Source organism: Mastacembelus armatus, chromosome 20, assembly GCF_900324485.2.
Source record: "Mastacembelus armatus chromosome 20, fMasArm1.2, whole genome shotgun sequence".
NCBI lineage: Eukaryota > Metazoa > Chordata > Actinopteri > Synbranchiformes > Mastacembelidae > Mastacembelus > Mastacembelus armatus.
The window spans coordinates 1884870-1904098 of NC_046652.1; the positions used below are offsets into that span (position 1 = coordinate 1884870).

At 39.2% G+C, this 19229-nt stretch overlaps 1 protein-coding gene across 1 annotated transcript in view; it reads left to right on the forward strand.

Annotated features, from left to right (window-relative positions):
- The first annotated feature begins 1265 nt into the window (after positions 1-1265).
- The window catches only part of LOC113121710 (collagen alpha-1(XXI) chain), a 37728-nt gene continuing 19764 nt past the window's right edge, over positions 1266-19229 (forward strand). Inside the window, exons 1-16 of the mRNA XM_026292431.1 lie at positions 1266-1386; positions 1632-1768; positions 2080-2199; positions 3348-3464; positions 3579-3765; positions 6915-7080; positions 7161-7383; positions 9805-9978; positions 10249-10326; positions 10436-10447; positions 10555-10641; positions 11262-11291; positions 11380-11415; positions 11722-11766; positions 12089-12142; positions 19080-19124. Coding sequence (XP_026148216.1) covers positions 1305-1386; positions 1632-1768; positions 2080-2199; positions 3348-3464; positions 3579-3765; positions 6915-7080; positions 7161-7383; positions 9805-9978; positions 10249-10326; positions 10436-10447; positions 10555-10641; positions 11262-11291; positions 11380-11415; positions 11722-11766; positions 12089-12142; positions 19080-19124 — 1593 coding nt within the window. The 5' untranslated portion in view covers positions 1266-1304. The remainder of the gene's footprint in view (positions 1387-1631; positions 1769-2079; positions 2200-3347; positions 3465-3578; positions 3766-6914; positions 7081-7160; positions 7384-9804; positions 9979-10248; positions 10327-10435; positions 10448-10554; positions 10642-11261; positions 11292-11379; positions 11416-11721; positions 11767-12088; positions 12143-19079; positions 19125-19229) is intronic.

A 19229-nucleotide genomic window follows, 5' to 3' on the forward strand; every position in this document is an offset into this window, starting at 1 on the left:
TTATTAAACCTTCTGCACATTGCTGTGTGTTTAATACCTCAACTTATTGTTTCAAGGTGGAATACAATGTCACAAGTCAAAGTATATTGTTATGTATTTCTATAATAGCAAATCATTCAGAAACAGAATGAAAGTTATCAGAGCTGGGAGAAGCTGTAAAAGAAAAGTTGTGGTAGCTCAACTCTCTTCAGGCAGCTGATCCTGCCCTGCCTCTAAAGGCTCTGCCAACATGCTGCAGCCCTCACTGCTATGTTTATGTTTCTGTTTTCCCATCCCAGCATAGCGTTCACATCGTTATTTTGTTCCAGCCCAGCCTTGTGGTTGGTGGAACCATGTTTGCTCTACAAAATGAACATGGGGACAGCACCACAGAAAACACCAACTAGACCATGTGTTGCATTACACACACACAAGAAAAAAACCTCACCTACATTTTACGGGTAAGATGACAGAGAACAATCAGGACAGTGGAGAGGATTAGTTTTGTATTAACACCATATTGGTGTTTGACAAAGTAATAGCCTTTAATTTGCTGACTGTTTGTTTCATCGACTTTTTAAACTGGGCAACTCTGTAGCCTCTTTGTAGGAAGTGAGATGAGCATTTTAAGGTAGAAATGCTATTTTATTAAAGGTGAGGCTGTTGGACCTGTCAGGTTACTTTTCTCTTGAAGACATTAATTGGTTTCTCTTTGTGTCTGAAATATAAAATATCCCAGTGGCATCTTAACATGTCTGGCTACCGACCATTGTACTGGTGTACTCCAGGACAAGATGTGCCTCATCATCTGAATGATTTATAGTTTATTTCAGTGGTAGTTTGCAAACTGCATTGAGCCAGATTTCAGTGGTGCTAAAGGAAAGATTATGGATCAGTGGGGTCAGAGGTGTTTATCCTCTTGTAAACATGGATGTGCTTAACTTTGTCTAATGTGAAAATTTTGGTGTGTGTCCTTTATATGTTTCATTTCAATCTTCTAATCTGCTTGTGACAAATGATGTTGCATTCAAGTTCAAGGTGCATTCACTTGTAATGAATGTCGATGGGGCAAAAACATCTCTTCTTTTTATACCTTGACGTTTTGCAGTGAACATAAACATGTATGAACATACACTTTTACCTCTCAGTGCATATTGCTTTTTGAATGAATATCATTGCTTTGCTCATTCAAAAGTTTTGCAATTGGCAAAGCAGCATCATACAATGCATGCGCTTCTTGTCATATGCTACACGTTTGAATTGTTGTTCAACCTAAATTTAGCCAGGTTGGACTGGTCAGAGTTGGAAAGCTCTCATACGGAGCCATGTTGCTTTGGTCAATATGGAGTGCAGTATTACTACTGAGCACACTGGAGGCAGCAGAGGAGGATGGTGATGTACGGGCAGGTAAGGATGATACATTTATAGCACAAATAAATCAAACCTTGTGAAAACTAATGCAGTTGGTTACATATTACATACCACCATTATGATTAGGGATGCCATTATATAAATGTGATCACCGCAGGATTAATTACATCAGTCTGCAAATTAATGGGGATATACTGTAGATTTGATCAGTTTTAGTTTAGAATAGTTCTATTTGATCACTTTGTGAGTGTATGTGCGTGTATGTATCTATATGTAAACAGGCTGCAGCACTGCTGTAAATGACCTGGTGTATATTGTTGATGGTTCATGGAGTGTTGGGTTCTCTGACTTCGACACAGCCAAGCAGTGGCTTATCAACATCACCAGCTGGTTTGACATCAGTTCCCACTACACACAGGTACGTTAAACCAGAATCGCACTGTACTGAGTGTATGTTTCAGAGCACATATCATGCCTGTACTATCCCTGTATTGTGCCACTTGTATTTAATTATGTATATAATGTGGGAACTGTTGTGCCAAGCACACTGAGAGCCACTGTACCGGAGTCAAATTCCTTGTGTGTCCAACACACCTGGCAATAAACTTACTTCAGACTGCATTTTCAATTCACACTTTGAGATTTCTAAAATTTCTGTTAAGATTTAGCTGCATTTTCTATAAAATTTGAAGAGTAAAAACCCTTTTGTTCTTGTATTTTGTCCTGTAGGTGGCTGTGATTCAATACAGTGACACACCTCGTTTGGAGATTCCTCTGGGAAAACAACAGGGTGGAGCAGAGCTCATTGAGGCCATACAGAGCATCACTTATCTGGGAGGAAACACACAGGCAGGACAGCATGTTTTCTCCTTACAGACCTATCATTTGCATGTAGTCAGTAGGATAACATACTGTATAATATCACTGTTTATGCATATGCTCACATTTAAGATGTTTTATGATTTACATGAACATAAAAAGTTTCATATATTAAATCCACCACTGGTGTGAAGAAACTAAGTGGAACAAGCAGAAACTGGTTATGGAGAGGCAGTCTATAGGGGTGTGAACAGTCACTCATTACACTCATTGCATCTGTAGCAATATGACTACAGCGGCAGCTGACACACAGTTATGAATTGAATTAGAGGGTATACCTCCCCAATCTGCCGGCACAGAGGGAGAAGGAACTCCACCCATTAACAGAACTCCTCCACGGAAAGTCACAGAAACTGCACTGCACTCCAGGCATGAGCAGTGGGTGCAGGTTATCCTCAAAGATGTACCTGGTACCACTGCTATCACCTTTCTTCAGCCTTTCTTCTTCTTGCTCTATATCCCAGAGGGCTATATTATATTAGGGCTGTCAATCAATTAAAAAATGTAATGAAGTTAATGACTAATGATTAATTGCAGTCCGAAATGTACTGAAGTCAAAGTATGTAGTAGCAGAAAACAGAAATACTTCAGTACAGACAGCTTAAAATGGTATTTAAGTACAGCAGGCTATGTGAGTAAATGTACTTAGGGGCCTAATTGCTTTCCATATTATTATATTATAAAAATGTGCAGTGTTGGATGGCCTGCAGTCTGTGGCAATTGCATTGGTTAGAGTTGTTACTGTCATTGTTAACAAACTTGCGTGGCTGCGCTCTTCCATTGTTGTTTGGTGAGCATGGCTTGTCTCAGCATCTTTGCTAACATCACCAGGTACTTGTGGACCACGTAGGTACTTCAAACTTGGTGGTAGGACAGTTCAAGATTAAACTTAATCATGATAAAGCTGTGTAAAAAAAAAAAAAAACAGAGAACAGAAATGCATTAAATTTCTACATTAATCTCATGCATTAACACAATGTTGACAGCCCTAGTTTATATCATTTAATTTTCAGTTTGTGATGCAGTGGCCAGTGAGCTGGTCAGCAGTCCCGTCGACACTTTCCCTAACATTCTTTATCCACGCCAATTTGTCATTGCTGTTTGTGACTGTTTCACAGACGGGACGGGCCATCAGGTTTGCTGTGAACCATGTTTTCTCCTCATCCCTGCGCACCACTCAAGTCAAGAACCGTATTGCTGTGGTGGTCACTGATGGCAAATCTCAGGATGATGTGGTAAATGTCACATTACCAGATTCAAGTGTAAAGCTTTTAATCATGTATTAATTAATGTATGACAGAAAGCTTTGACACTGAAGGCTCATTTTAATCATAGCCTAAACTTTTTAGGTGGATGCCAGTATAGAGGCACGAAGCCAGGGCATCACACTATTCGCAGTTGGAGTTGGCAATGAAATCGCCACATCGGAGCTGGTATCCATCGCCAATAAACCATCATCCACCTATGTTCTGTATGCTGAAGATTACACCACCATAGACCGTATCCGAGACTCCATGGAGCAGAGACTTTGTGAAGGTTAGAATACTGAGTTAACCTGTGTTGTTTATCCAGTGTTTTCTCACCACTACTGGAGGGAGGCCAAACTTTAGGCATAGCTATTGGACCAAAGCAGAAGTGGGCATGTTCAGTGCCACAGCTGTAGCAATTCTGTGGCTATGACTATAACATTAGCTGTCTGCCATTGTGACTGGTCAGCTACTCTTAAAGCACATAAATCTGGTAGCCTAGACACAGGTTTTTGTTTGGAAGACTGCTCCTGCTATGAATAGTGTTTTCCTCCCAATATTTTTTCTTGTGATGCCCCCTCTGTGGTTGGGGCTTGATTATGTTTTCATTAAGTGTGGCAACAAAAACTGGTTGGGGTTAGGTTTGCATTAGGGTCAAACCTGCACTGAGTTATGATGAACTCCCTCTCCTATCTCTGTCTATGAAACTCATCTTGAATTGCATATGGTATCACTGACAGAAAAGGGAAGGAAGTTTTTGTTTGCAGCGAGTGCCGTCTAATCCCACAGCTGGGTGGGGGAGCTGTCTGTCATTAGCTCCTAATAAGGGGAACTGATAGGGAAGACTTACATTTTATACGTTATCAGCAAACAGAGCCTTTAATTATTTTAAGGGTCTGAGATTAGGGATTAGGTTTGGTTCATATTTGGTTACAGTGAATCACAAATTAACTAGGAAACAGTTTTCAACACAACACGGACATATAGTTAGTGTTACAGTGTTTAAAAAGTCATTTCACATATATTTCACACACATTTCTAAATGAAATATACAGCATCACTCAGCAATCACTATCTAGTTAGGCTTTACCATCAAAATACCCATAGCTATGTCATAACTTTGCAATGACTCCACCAGTGAAGGAGTTACCCTCAAGGACCATGAAACACTTTGGACTGCTAGCTAATCAAATAATAAGTCATTCATAACTGACTACAATCTGCAATGTCCCTGTCAATTTTCTTAATATATTGAATCATATGAATAAATGATGCATGGGACAAAATCTGCAAGAATGAACAAAGATTGAAGATCCACCAAGCTAGGATAGGATACAGCGTTCAACAAGAAAAGAAGCAACACAATGCACATGTATCTAAGCAGACCACAGAGCTATATCATAGTACTGAGAACCCCCAGGTTTTGCAAACAGTTATATTAAGCATGAAGCTTCTCTCCAGGATCTCAGGGTTTCATACAGGTGTATAAGTGCTGCACTAAACTCTGGAAGATTGTGTAGAAGACACAGGATTTTGGATTAGTGGAAAATTGCAGAAGGGTTGTGGGTCCTTAAAGAGGGGGAATTCCACCAGATAGATTAATGGAAGATCTTCTTCAGTGTTTTCTTTAACTGGATCTACACATATCTTGAGTGAAACAATGCAACAGTGGAGAAAGGTGGCATTTCATGGATGCCAGGAGCACGTGGATGTTGACGCACAGCCTATTAGGGATGCCAGAAAGAGGAAGGGCATCTTGCCAGTACTGGGGCATAACCTAGCAAATGCATATGGAATTCTACATCAATTAGTGCACATCAAACTGTCATATTAGCATGTCCCTAGCACAGTAAGATCTCATCATTGATTATTACAGAAATGTGAAGGATGAGCATTTCTTGATGGAAGATCTTATCTCAAAGAGTCAGTCTTGGGTTGCTGATGGATTCTCCAAGGGCCCTCAAAGCTCATGTAGGGAGCTTAAATGCAGCTCTACTTGGCCCATTTCATGCTCTCAGATGTTAAAGAAGGGAAAAGTGCAGGTAACGTCTTCTTCATGATATAAGAAACAACTACCTCTGGTCTTTTGCAGAAGCTAGTCAAAAGCTTGGGAAAGATGTTTCACTGCTAAGTGAGGATACTGCAACCATACAAATATGGTGTTCTTCCCAGATTTTTCTGGTCCTTTCTTGTCTATGAAGTTCCAATAATAAAACTTGAGGAGAAAGGTCAGAATCCACCTCAGGAAGTGGCTGTGACTACCAAATAGCAAAGCCGAGCCAGGAATTTAAATTAGCAAGAACAGAGGTGATGGTGCACATGACTTTTAAAGGTCCAACGTTAGCCACAGAGGGGAAAACAGTTAAAAATAATTAGAAATGGATGACAGAGGATGATGTTCAACTAGCAGAGGTGGGGCTACATCACAAGAGGTCTGTTGTAGTGGTGACTCAAGGCCATGGTGGGCAAGGCTTTTTTTTTTTTTTACTACTGCTCACATCAAAACTGCCAAGAGGAGAGAAAAGGATGATGTAGTTAAGCAGGAGGTGATAACAATACTTAAGAAAGAAAGTTCCTTTAAAGCAGCAATAAGATTGAACTAACTGGAAGCATGCAGTGAAGAGGAAGGTGAGGTGAAGGACTTAGACATGATATTCTCATCCATCCTGTCTTTGTTGCACTTCCAAATTCTGGAGTAAATTACAGTTTCCACTCTGTACACTTCCAGTGTGACTGTTGTTGAAATGAGGAGCTCTAAAGCATATTCTCAGTTCTGAAGCATATTCCCAAAACACTAGGAGAAGAGCAATACAGATCAAGACATGACCACTTACCGAAGGTTATAGCTGAGGCCATCAGTTTGGAAATAACAGGGGCTCAGCATTTCTGACAGGCCAAGTCCTCTATGATGCTCAGTAGAGCAGATGAGCAATCAAAATCCACAACCACAAAATCAGCAGGTATTGTGGCCTCTGTAAACATCTGGAAGATGTTTGTGGACTTTCAGAAACTGTGTAAGTTCCCCCAACTACACTGTTGTCACCAATTGAGGAACAGTTATTGTTTTCTGGTCCAAGCAGGTTGCACTTCTGGAGCAGACAGTCGCATGGGAAGAGGAGATTGAGGAAGCATTTGAGAAGAAGCTCGAAAAATACAGGGCTGCTTAACCAATGCTAGCAAGAAGGTGGAGTGCCAGGTCTCTGCTAATGAATTGGCTGTAGATTTCTTGAAGCCTGTTGCCTGAGAAAAGAAGTGAGGAGGAAAAGGAGCCATGACAACACCAAAGATAGGAGAGCATTACGGTCAGAGTAGTTAATATTCCTATTGGACACAAGCTGGGGTTTGATCATCCATGGCTGGGTCACATGAAGGACCATCTATTTAAATTGTTTTTTTGCATGTTTTTTTTAGTTGAATAAAATACTCTCTTCTTTCTAGAGTCTGTATGTCCAACACGAATCCCAGTGGCATCTCGTGATGAAAAGGGCTTTGAGCTGATTATGGGCATGAACATTCAGAGAAAGGCCAAGAAGATCCAGGGCTCTCTGATTTCTGAGACAGCCTACACCCTAACTGCTTCCACGGACATTACTGAGAATACCAGGTAGCATACTATTTGGAGAGGGAAATGGTTCTTGCAAATATTGTTCCTACTTCATTAATTTACCTAATTCTTTATACCAGGGAGATTTTCCCAGAAGGCCTCCCTCCATCCTATGTGTTTGTAGCCACTCTGCGTCTAAAGGGGTCTTCTAGCAGGCTGACCTTTGACCTTTGGAGGGTACTATCAAAGGATAAGGAGATCCAGGCAGCAGTGACCCTAAATGGAAAGGACAAAACTGTAACCTTCACAACCACCAGTATAACAGAAAAAGAGCAAAGACTCATCTTTAGAGATGGCTTTCAGGTTGGTATTAGCATTAGGTTTGATGCCCATACCAGATCAGTGTGGGACAAATCCCTCAGACTCTGGCCCTTTGGCTGGGATCTGACTTTCAAGGACAGAAAATGTTTGTTTTCCAAAATACTGTCAATTTGTCAATATACAGTAGTTACTACAGTAGAGAGGAAATGGGACTGAGGACAGAGGCAAAACAGAACATTATTACTTATTTTGTGCTTTTTTGAGCAACTCGCATCTTCCATTGTGAAAGCAGCAAATAACCTAAAATGTGTGATGGTTCATGATGAAAGATATTTGCAGAATGAGTGTTTTAACTTATGAAGGGTCATGATATATGCATGTGTGTTTCTTATATGTGCAATATGTGTTTCTATTGAAAACCCATACGTCTACTCAACTAAGCATCATCGTGTGACTCCACCTTGATTTTTTTTTGGTTTGTTTTTCTTCTGACATTTATAATAATGATGCCAATGATAACTACTGTACAAGCCAAAGATCATATGTTGGACGGGTGGATAGCTGTTTTTCTTCTGGTCACTGAAAGCACAAAATGAAAAAGGAATAAGGAGAAAAACAAAATATGTCTTATGGTGTTTGGGAGAAGCTGAGTGAGTCCCATTTTAGTATTAGTAGTTTAGTAAAGTATTTTAACATCAGCTTTCATGGGGACATTGTCAATTTGATTTCAAGATATGAGAATAAATCCTTCTGGTGTGGAAAAACAGGAGACTCCATGGAAAAACAGGAGTATTGACAGGTATGAGATACACATTTGTGAATCCTAAATCTATTTTTGTAAAATATAATCATTGTAGTTGAATCAGTTAAGTCAGTAGGATATTTCAAGCTGAGACCAACGCATTAATTAGTGATTTCAGCATGATATGGAGATAAACATTCAGACTTAGGGTGTACTCACATTATGCCGTTTGTACCATGCCTGGGATCCCCAAAGTCCACTTTGACTAGTGTGAGCACACTGTGATCACTGAATAAGTCTCAGGCCTGAGTTGGCAACAGGTGTGGACCCAAACCAGAGAGGCAGGATGGCAGAACACTTAGGGGACAGGGGACTATAGGGACAGGGAGTGAGGACAGGTGAGGGAAAACATGATGACAGTACAAACAACAGTGAAATAACACAAGCACAAACACTGACACAAAGTCCACAGCCAAAGTCCAAAAAGGCCTAGATCGTTTGCTTCTTTTTGATACAACATTTTACCTGCTAAAATCTAATACTGACAATAATAATAATACTCTGCTAGCTATCCACAGCAACTAACAGTCAAGCACAATACTATGTATGCAAGTACCCCAGAGGTCAAAATGATTAAATAAAAATTATTCTTTAATTGTTATTAAAACAATTGGCACCATTTGCTATTTTCCTGCTATTTTCCCACTGAAATAACAAATTGTGTTGTAAAAGTCTCACGCAGTCTTGGTTTTCACTTCATGTTGGTTGCTGTTAATGAACCTGACCGGGATGGCAAGCAAAGAGCCAATTGTCCCAGTTCTGCTCAGTACACAGCTGAACTGATGAAGATGTAATGTGATAGAAGTCAGGAGGAGGCTCAAAGAAAATGTTTAATGCTCTAAAACAGTATTTCCCCTGTGGAAACTAACAGATGAACATATATTTCTTTGAGAAAATGCATGTGTGTCAAGGTAATAATATATCCTCTTAGAAGTGCCAGGTTGTTTTTTCCAGAGAGAGCCCACCTCCCTCCATCCTGACACACATCTAGACAAGAAAAGGGTTGTAATTATGTTGAATTTATGTTTGCACATGTTTGATTTGACGTGGTTTGATGTGGAACAAGGTAGGTGCCTGTGATTTGTCATTTGGAAAAGATGGCTGTGGCCCAACAATAGCAGATGTGTGTATGGTTTGAGGCTTTAAGAAAAAGTTGGTGTTGGAAATAGGAGTTCTTTAACATTTTTTTAAAGCATGTAAGGAAGACACATTTTTGGTCTTACTGAAAAAAAGTATAGAAAACTTTAGCCAATCAATAGAAGGGATAGATTTTGTTTTTACATCCAATATATTAAATGGAAACTTGTGTGTTTCAGTCCCAAAAAGGAATAAATGCTCAGTTATGACATGCCGTTCAGATTATTTGTATCAGTTAAACATTTGAATATTGAATGAATATTGAATGAATGAATATCTGAACTGAAAATGTTAGAATTATCACTTTTCTTCTTTCACCAGATATAATAGTAGCTGATTAAGGTCTATAATTGCAGATTTGTAAGGATTGTGGTCAGACTTCAACAGTCTCAAGTTGTCCTTTCAACTTTATCAGAAATAATTTCGTGAATGCCAATCCATTCTCATTTAATATATCATTATAATTGAGAAAACCTTAAAAAAAACTAAATGTAATGAAATTCTTATTTGTTGCTTTCTTTTAGACTCTGTATGATGGAAAATGGCATCAACTCAAAATCCTGGTCAGACCACATCAGGTCGCAAGTTTTCTTGATGATCAACACATCCGCAAAGTCATGCTGGAACCAGTGGAGCCCATTTACATCAACGGGGAGACACAGGTGGCTAAAACCAGAGGAACCGACATTTCTGTGCCTGTGAGTACATACCAAATCCCTAAATAGCACCGTAACTTAGTGGTCCAAATGCCCTGAATTTATTTAGATACTGCATATAGCTGTTTTCCCAGTGAAAGAAACTGTGGTTTTATCATGTTTTGTCTAAAAATATAGAAGTTACATTTGTCTGTGGCAAAATGAGTGAAATGTCAGAGCAGTATGTCAACCAAACGTTTAGTTTTACTATTTTATGAAATGACAGTTAATTAATCTTTGTGAGGATGTTTTTTTTAATATTTTTTTGAACAGGTTGAGCTTCAGAAGCTGCGTCTGTACTGTGATCCTCATCAGAGTGAGAGAGAAACAGCTTGTGAGATCTACTCTGTGGTAAGACCTGTATCGACTGTAATCTCCACAACAAATGTCATATATTGCTGCATGTATGAGGCTACAATAGAAATAACGAACTGTTTCTCTTCTCCTGTCTGGTATCTAGCATGATGAAAGGGTAAGTCCAGTTTCTATCTCACACATTTCTAATCAGATTGTGATTAAAGCTATTTAGCCATTGAGGCACCGCAAGGGTAATGATAACACATGTTTATGTTTCTTCAGTGTCCTCTGAATAGAGTAGCCACAGTGGAGGAGGAAGACTGTAACTGTGTAACTGCACCACCACAGCAGCATCTACCAGGACGCATGGTAACGTGCAGACACACAGGATCCCATTTATCAAATATAATGTGTGTTTGTGTGTGTGTGTGTGTGTGTGTGTGTGTGTGTATGAGCAATGATGTTGCAAACTCAGTTAATATGTTTATTCAGTTACACAGTAACAGTTCAAAAACATGTGAACCCAGAAGTTAATACACACTGCATACAGTAGAATACACTACTTGCTTACACACAAACTGTATTTAATATTTTAATTTATTTATTGTTTTCCTTTCTTCTTGCTGTAACAGTGTTCCAGCAAGAGTCAATACTATATATGTGGTGGTTGACTTTTCCGCAGGTTTAGGAAAACACCGACTTCCAGTAAAGCTGTCTATAACCTCCACAGGTCACCCATATACCATGGACACACATTAATCAACAATAACAACCACATTCATGTCTGATAATGCCGTCGAATGGCGTACAACACCCTAATCAGCTGTCAAAGCACTGGGAACTGGATAAATGAAATGAAAGGGCAATAACAGCTTCCTCAGTCCACAAATAGGTGTAGTAGGTCCCCGCTGACCAGTATTTATAGGACTGATATTTGCTGATGCTGCTTATTTCTGAATTTGATTGCATGTCTTCCCTTGGCTGGATAGGGTGAAAGTCATGGTCTACAAGGCAACAAGGTAAGTCCTCGAAGAAGCAGTTGTATCAGTGATGCAGATTTTCTAATCACAAATATAAAAATTATTTTATTTTGCTCGTGTTACTCAGGGAGAGAGAGGGGAACCAGGACCCCCAGGACCCAAGGTAAGACTTTTTGCTTGTCTCTTTATAAAAATTAATATGATTTAATACAAAATTAGTCACTGAGTCTGCAGATTCAGCACCTAATTACGAACTAGGTCGAGCATATCCCCTAAAACATATGTACTGTGTTTGACTGGTTATGGTTAGTGCCCCAGCCTGTCCCCATAAAGGTGTTTTGTGAAGAACTAGTGGTCTAATTACCCAGCAAACCAACAGTACTAATGCTAATGGTAACCCTTCATAGTGGCAATAGGGACCCAGTGAGCAGGCAATTGTTTTCATTTTCATTTTTATGTTTTTATATAGGGTGAGAGAGGCAAACCAGGACCAAATGGAAAGGCTGGATCAGTGGTAAGATCTTGTTTTTGTTTAACAGTGACATGTTTAAAATAAGCATTAAACCTAAATGATCTTAACTGATACTGAAAGGAAATGTAAGCTGTTATGTAATGAAACTGTCACACCATACCAAACTGAACAACTTAACTGCATGAAGCTGGATGTACATTAACTAATGCAGCTGGGGGTAGAAGTGCAGTAAACTGAACAAAACCCCAGTTCTGGTGCTTGGACTCCTACTTATGCTCAAATGTGTTTGGCGTGAGACTGATATCTACTAATACTACTAACTATAATAAATAATAGTATAATAGAGTGTCTCTTGTCCATCCAGGGCGAGCCAGGATTACCAGGCACCAGTGGACCGGTCGGGCCCCCAGGACCAAAGGTCAGTGTGGACTGCATGTGGACATTCTGAATGACAAAATTGTGTATTGCATTTGTATGAAGAATATGATCTAAGAGGATGAGCATCTTTCGAGTGCCTCCAACAAACCCAAGCCACACAACTTCCCCTCCAGGCCTGGATGGGAAGGATAGACTACACAAACATATATGAGGCAAACCCAAGCACATCATTCAGACACGTAGAAGGGAACACAGAGAGAGAGCAACATGAGGACAAAAGGAAATGAGGAAAATAAAAATGGGAGCACACAGCGTTGGAAGGTCATGTGCTCAAGGGAAACAAACAGATATGGGTCTCAGCATCACATATTGACGCTGCTGGAAAAAACTTAAAGTGTCAGTACTTGACAAAAACGGTAACCTTTTGCGTCAGCATGAGACACAATCGGCCACTCAACAGAAGTAGTGTGGTTCGGTTTAAGCTCCAAAACTATGTGGTTAGTTTGGTTTGTGGTTGGGTTTAGAGACAACAGCTACCTGGTTAATTTTAGGCATTAGGAAGATGTGGTTCAATTTGAGCTGCAGATGCAAAAAAGAGCTTTAGAGAAGCTTTATTGTGAATCAGTTTTGCTGTGTAAGATGTGAAAACTTTAAAGGCCAGCATCTTGAAACCACTCAGAATGCACAACCTTATAATTTTGGTGCCATGTTGTAAAAAATGATCAGCAGTAATTTGCAGTAAATTGACTCTGACATGCAAAAACTTTGGTGTGGCCGTAAAACTTTTTGTTATGGGGCATATTTGCAAAAATATAAATTGTTCCACATAAGACAATGAAAAAATTAAAGGCCACAAAATGAGCTAAATTCTAGTCTTAAAACAACAAAATCTCATTCCCTGCTGTGTAATGAAGTCTTAAAAAACGGAGGAATCCTAAAGTGTGTCTGAAACTGTAAGAGAGATATTTTTACACTGACACCACAAAGAGAAAGTGAGTAGCTTCTTGTGAGAAAGCAAACCAAGTAGTTTCTTAGACAGCATGTCCCCATGTTTCTCATCACACTCTAGGCCTGAAAACATTTCTGTCAGTTAAGAAAATTAACACCACTGTGTGAGCGTAGGTCGCATGTGTACATGGGATGTTTCCTTGTGGTAACATGAAAAGAGCAAGTGGCTAAATGAAAGAGCACATGCACACATCTGCTAGCATGCGAGCACACCCACCAGCTACAAGTATGTGATGCTATTTCAAGTGTGCTCTGAGGTCCTTTGAGCGCTCTACCAGTTTAACTCACAGCCACACTGCTCAGTAATTTTGGACTCTTTCTGTTATCATAATAAACTACTTTCCCCAAGAATCTGGAAGTGTTTTACACTAACTCAAGGGTGGTGGTACACAGGAAGCTGAAACTCCACACAGATGGTCTCCATGTGAGCTAAACGTTTTTAGGAGATACAGTAAGCAGCCAGGTTTTGAGTTACTATTGAGTTACCTGAACTGCTAAAGATCTGTGGACCCAACAGTGTCCTCATGATGTTTATTCATCCATCAACATCATCATTATTATTTACTTCCTATTTGCTTTCAGGTCGGGAAGTCGGGCACCATTCTCATGTCTTAGCCTCTCACTGAACATACATCGTCACTAGAGCTAACACTTTGACAGTAGTACAAATGTTTATACAAACTATTACTTTAAATAGGCTGGATCTTAGCAAAAACAGGATCCCAGATTAGTTTTTGAATTAACATATTGAACGTTGAACATTCTCCATGTTGAATATTTACTTTGTGTATTTTACTGTTTTTCTCACAGTGATAATAATCACTAAAAGACTGTTACTACGGCCTGACCATTTACTGCATAGGCTTCTGGACTGGAGTAGCTTTCAGGTGCTGCCCTTTAAAGTTTCCACATCTCACATGCAAAACTATCCTGTGACATTCAAAGCTAATCAAACATGATATCGAGGATAAAACTGGAGATGAGCTCAGTCATATGAAGTTGAACTGCTTAGAGATTAGCTTTAGCCCTATAGCAGAAGTCTCTCCTTTGCTTGAAGTATTTTTGGTGAACATATTTGTTTTTCTCTAATGTTCGTTGACGTCTAATAAGGACATTTACTTTGGAGTAGCCTGGATGCAAAACCACAGTTGAGCTGAAAGTGTCATGAGTCTAACAAGGTTTCACTTTAGCTCCAGTACAAGAAATCAACTGAGCTCAGTGGTTTTGTATGTCTCCTGCCATAGTGAGACAAATCTGAAGTACCTATTGCTAAGATAGGACCACTGGCTGTGTTCTGTCTCAGCTATGTTTGTAAATGTGAGTTTGTCTTGTCTGCTGGACTCTTCTTGGAGTTTTTGGCTCACTGCTGACTGTGCTAGCACAATAAGAAAAACTGAGAAAGTGATGTCATATGTGTTTGATCAGTTTTAGATAAGGTCATTTCTAGATTTTTTTTGTTTTTGTTTTTTTGTTTATAGTTTTGAGGCACTCAAGGTGACCTTACCTTATGCACACCTAAATATAACTCCAGCTTCACTGGATAATACAGGAGGAACATAGTCAAGACCTCAGAGCTGATAATGTCTGCCAAAATATAGTGACAAGGATCAAAGGTCAAAGATACAGTTGCCAATAATTTGGAGCTTTCAGCTCTTTCCTGTAATGTTTTTTTTTTTCTTAGAGTTGTTTGTTCACAAGATTTGCATTTTCTGATATTTGTTTAGACTCTTTTCAGCCTGACTGTAAATCCTGTGAGTCAGGACCCGGGCCACAGTACTAATAGAGACACAGAGACCATGTCCTCAGTATTGTTTCTGGGAATTTTTAATGACCTGAGAAGGAGTTTAAATTCAATTGTTACCACATGGTGGTTCTTTGAAAATCATTCTCACCAACATGTTACTTACTATTTGTGCTATTTGCTATTTGTGAATTTTTTAAAATTACAGGTGTCAATGTTGTGATAACTGTCTCCTCTGAATAGGGCCTTTGAATATGCCCAGTCTGAGCAAACACAGCAATATATCGATTCCCATATTAACTAACACAGAGTGGGCACTGCTCGATAGTGACAGCAACTACAGAGTCAAACTTGCTTCGGTGTGGTCACTGCCTGAGGAAACATCTCTGTCCAACTGTAAAGAATTTCTGTCCGCCCAGCCGTGACAGCTCCACTGAATGGTAATGAGGCCTAAACTTAGATACACTCTGTAAGGCCTCAGGCTGTCAGCATGGTCTTTAATCACACCATACACACACATATTCCCACGTGGCTGTCTTTCAGCAACATACATCAGCTTTTCGGCTTATTTGAATCTGTGAAGTTAAAGTGAAGTTAAAAATTAGCAGCTTTCTGGTGGTTGTAGGTCTCTCATTATCAGGCATTGAGGTTTCTACACCCTACGCCCAAAATTGTGTATCCTCAGATGCATCTGTGTGAAGTTTTCATGTCACAAATTTTGAAGATACTGTATGTCACACAATAACTGTACCTGTAAGCAAACATTTGGTAATATATAATCAGGGGTAGAGGAATGGTTGGATGTGTTAAAGTACGTTGCTGAAATAAGCACACACGTCTGTAGTAGTGTCTGTTGTGTCCATAAAGAAGCCACTACGGGTGGTAACTGTGGGAATGAATGAATGGTACTGGGTTGTAGGAGCATGTTCAGCGGCTACACATGTAAGCTACAACTTCCACATTGCTCCGGCTGTTATGGAGTTTTCAGACATAACACCAATAGAGTTTGTTAGCAGTGCTCAGAAAATAAAATGCTCACTGTTTGACCAATGCTTGTCACTTTTCTTCACCACAGCAGTCAGGTATATTTCTCAACAATCTGTTAACACTGCACCATCATATTCTTTCTTGCCTAAAACCTGAAACAACCCCAGAGACACTTGAACTCCCTTACTTGGGAGAGCAACTGTCTCCAGCCCAGAATGAGCAATCCACTGTTCATTTTCATCCTCTGTTATTAAGGTCAGCTGTACACTCTGTTGAAGGTTCTTCTATTTTCTTCTTGCTGTCTGTATCTTTTATTTATTTTCCTTCAAACTGGATTTCATTGGCCCTGTGATGGACTGGTGACCTGTCCAGGGTGTACCCCTGCCTTTCACCCAAAGAAAGCTGGGATAGGCTCCAGCAGATCCCTGTGACCCTAAATAGGAATAAGTGGGTATAGATGATGGATGGATAGATGGATTTCATCCAAGTGTATTTTGACTTAAAGACACTGTTCAGTTATAGTACAGTCTTTCCAGTCTTTAGCAGTATGCGACAGGACAAAGTAACAGGTCAGTGTCAGAGCACTTCTGTTTTTTCTTGTTCTAGACATCCAGAGATTTATGTCATCTTGCCATTTATTGGGCTGTGGTGGGCGTCTTGGTTATATAATTATGAGGTCTGCTGCTCTTATGGGTTTAGCGCAGTGAGACACTTCAAAAGAAAACAGACACAGGGGAGAGTTAATTTAGTTATTTCCTCACTGCCAACATGCAAAGATCTACACAAGTATAAGCTTGTAAGACCCTGTAACCTCTATGTCTGCACAGAGCTTGAACAAAAGTGCTTTATACATCATTGATGTATAAGTGTCAGTGTCTTACTTAAAGTGCTGAACCAGGAGTTCAGGTTAGGATGATGACCAGATTTAAATATAGAGCAGGTACAAAGAAATGAAAAGTGTTGAAAACCAGTCAGGCTACATTAACTCACAGCATTTTGCCTTAAATGAACCAAATAAAATTAAAGATATCTTGGGACCATACACATACAGACACATCCAGGTCTTAACTTGAGTACTTGTTTGAATATGTCAAAGACATGATCAGATTTTCATTCATATTTACAATGTACATATTATTATTATTTAACAATGTATAGTTGTCTAATTGTTTTTTTTAAATATATTTGAGTAAATAACCTACTACTATCCTCAAAATAAATAAAATCTTAAAGGAGTGGGAGTTTATAGCCATGCATGAAACAGTGCTCACAGAGGCATCCTAATGTTTGAGGCATGACTTTAAATCCTGTTGCTCTTTTTGTATTACACAAATAATTGACTTGAAAAATTAACAGCTGCATGGCTGTCTATTAGTATGTCTTTACCTTTAGAAATCTAATCACAATGAATGAATGTGTTTTCAGTGGCAATTAATTGAATGTTCTTGCTAATATAAACTAAATAAGCTTAATCTGCATGCCTGTCAAAATGCATGTCTGAGAAGACAGTGAATGTGTGTGGAGGGATAACATCACTAATGCCATGTCAGTGTAATACAAACAAACTGCAGCAATCTCTAACACAGAGCATCAAACTCTGCGATCCTCACTGCTGCTCCCTATGTTTTAATTATCTCTCAAGTTTTGAAGCTTCCCAGTATCCCAGATGACTCTTCACACGTCAGTAGTGACGCCACATTATCTGACTGATAGAAACTTCGACACAAAGATCTTCCCTTCCCCAACTACTCAACAGACGCTTCAAAGCCTCTGTGCTCAGCCTTTAAAGCCCCTAGTTATGTCTGACACCTGAGACTGTTTCGGGAATGACTAATAAATGTCAGTGTCATTAACTAATATATCTTCAGTCTAGTTCGTCAACCAGTATTAGGTCCTTGGCATGTGTGCAAGGGTTTCGTCATGATGTGGACAGACAGCCTGATTAAATCGTTTAATCAATTAGCGAAGTAATGAATCTGGATAATAACTCCACTGATGAAGGTTGTGACATTAGGTTTTCTATAGCTGAGACAGAACCCCCTCTAAATAAAATACAAATTGACTGTTGTAATCCAATTTATTTGGCACCATGTATCTCCTGTCTGCAGCTTGCGTGCAATGTTGCTGCAATTCTCAAGCAAACTTTAAGAGGCACAATCACATTATGCTAATTTATGAGTTTGAAAATTGATTTTAGGATTTTATTATGGGTGTTTCTAAAACTTCAATCTAGCCTTGATTTAATATTGCCTTTTGACTGTGATTGTTGTTTAGGATCCTTAAGAGCTCTGCAGAGAACCTCACACAATGTTGCAAACGAAAGGTCTGCAGTAGCAAAATTTTTTATAGCTTGTTTCACAGTTTCATTACCATGCCAGTGCATTACAGTGGAACATTGGTTCACATACTTGCACTGTAATGCATTCAACAAACATAGTTAAACAGTATAGAGAGCTCTTGTGGATGGTTTAAACTTTATTTGCATGTTGTGTTGTGGCTTAAAATATTTTAAATTTGTTGCCGTTTATTTTTATTTTAACAAGTTTCTGGCTCACTGGAAGATATCTGACCACATGTCTCGCCACACCACAGTCTGTGGCCCTTTGTCAGAACTATATCAATACCAGAGACACAAATACAATCTTTGCTTTTTTTTTAAAACATGGATCTCAAACACTTTAATACATTTTTAACTCAACTCAACCCAATTCTGATCCACTTTGATCAATGAGTTAGTAATGATTAACATTCTGATGCTTGGCAGGGATAATATTTATTTAGCCATCACTTTGCATGTTTGTACAGCACATTTGCTAATTAGCACTAAACAAAAAGCACTGTTCGGCACTGTAAATCGATGGACTAGACAATTTAAAACATAGGGAGTCATCAAGGTTGTTAAAATTCATCCAAGGAACACAAATGTCTGTCATTTCATGGTAATCTAGTCAGTCTGTTCAGTTGTTTGAACATTTCACTCAAAGCCACAAATGTCAACCTCATGGTGGTGATAGTCTAAATGTCAGAGGACGACCAAGACCAAAAGGATTCATGCAACATTCATCCACTCTGATATTTTGCTGGACCTCACATGATATTGCCTGGGACCACTGACTTTTGTATTCAATTTCATGCAAACATTAGTGATTTATAATTATCTCAACTCATTCAAATTACAATTTAAGTGTCAATTTGTTTTTAAAGTTTGTGAACTGAAAGCTACTGACTGTTGTTTCTCCAGGGAGAGAAGGGTGATCCTGGTTTGGCCGGTGCTCCAGGTGCCCCGGTGAGTTGATATTGATGATATATAATATACTTGCTAGGTGTATGGTTGTATGAAATGATTTTACTGTGTAAGCATGTGATATCTGTCGGCTGTTGAAGACTCTAG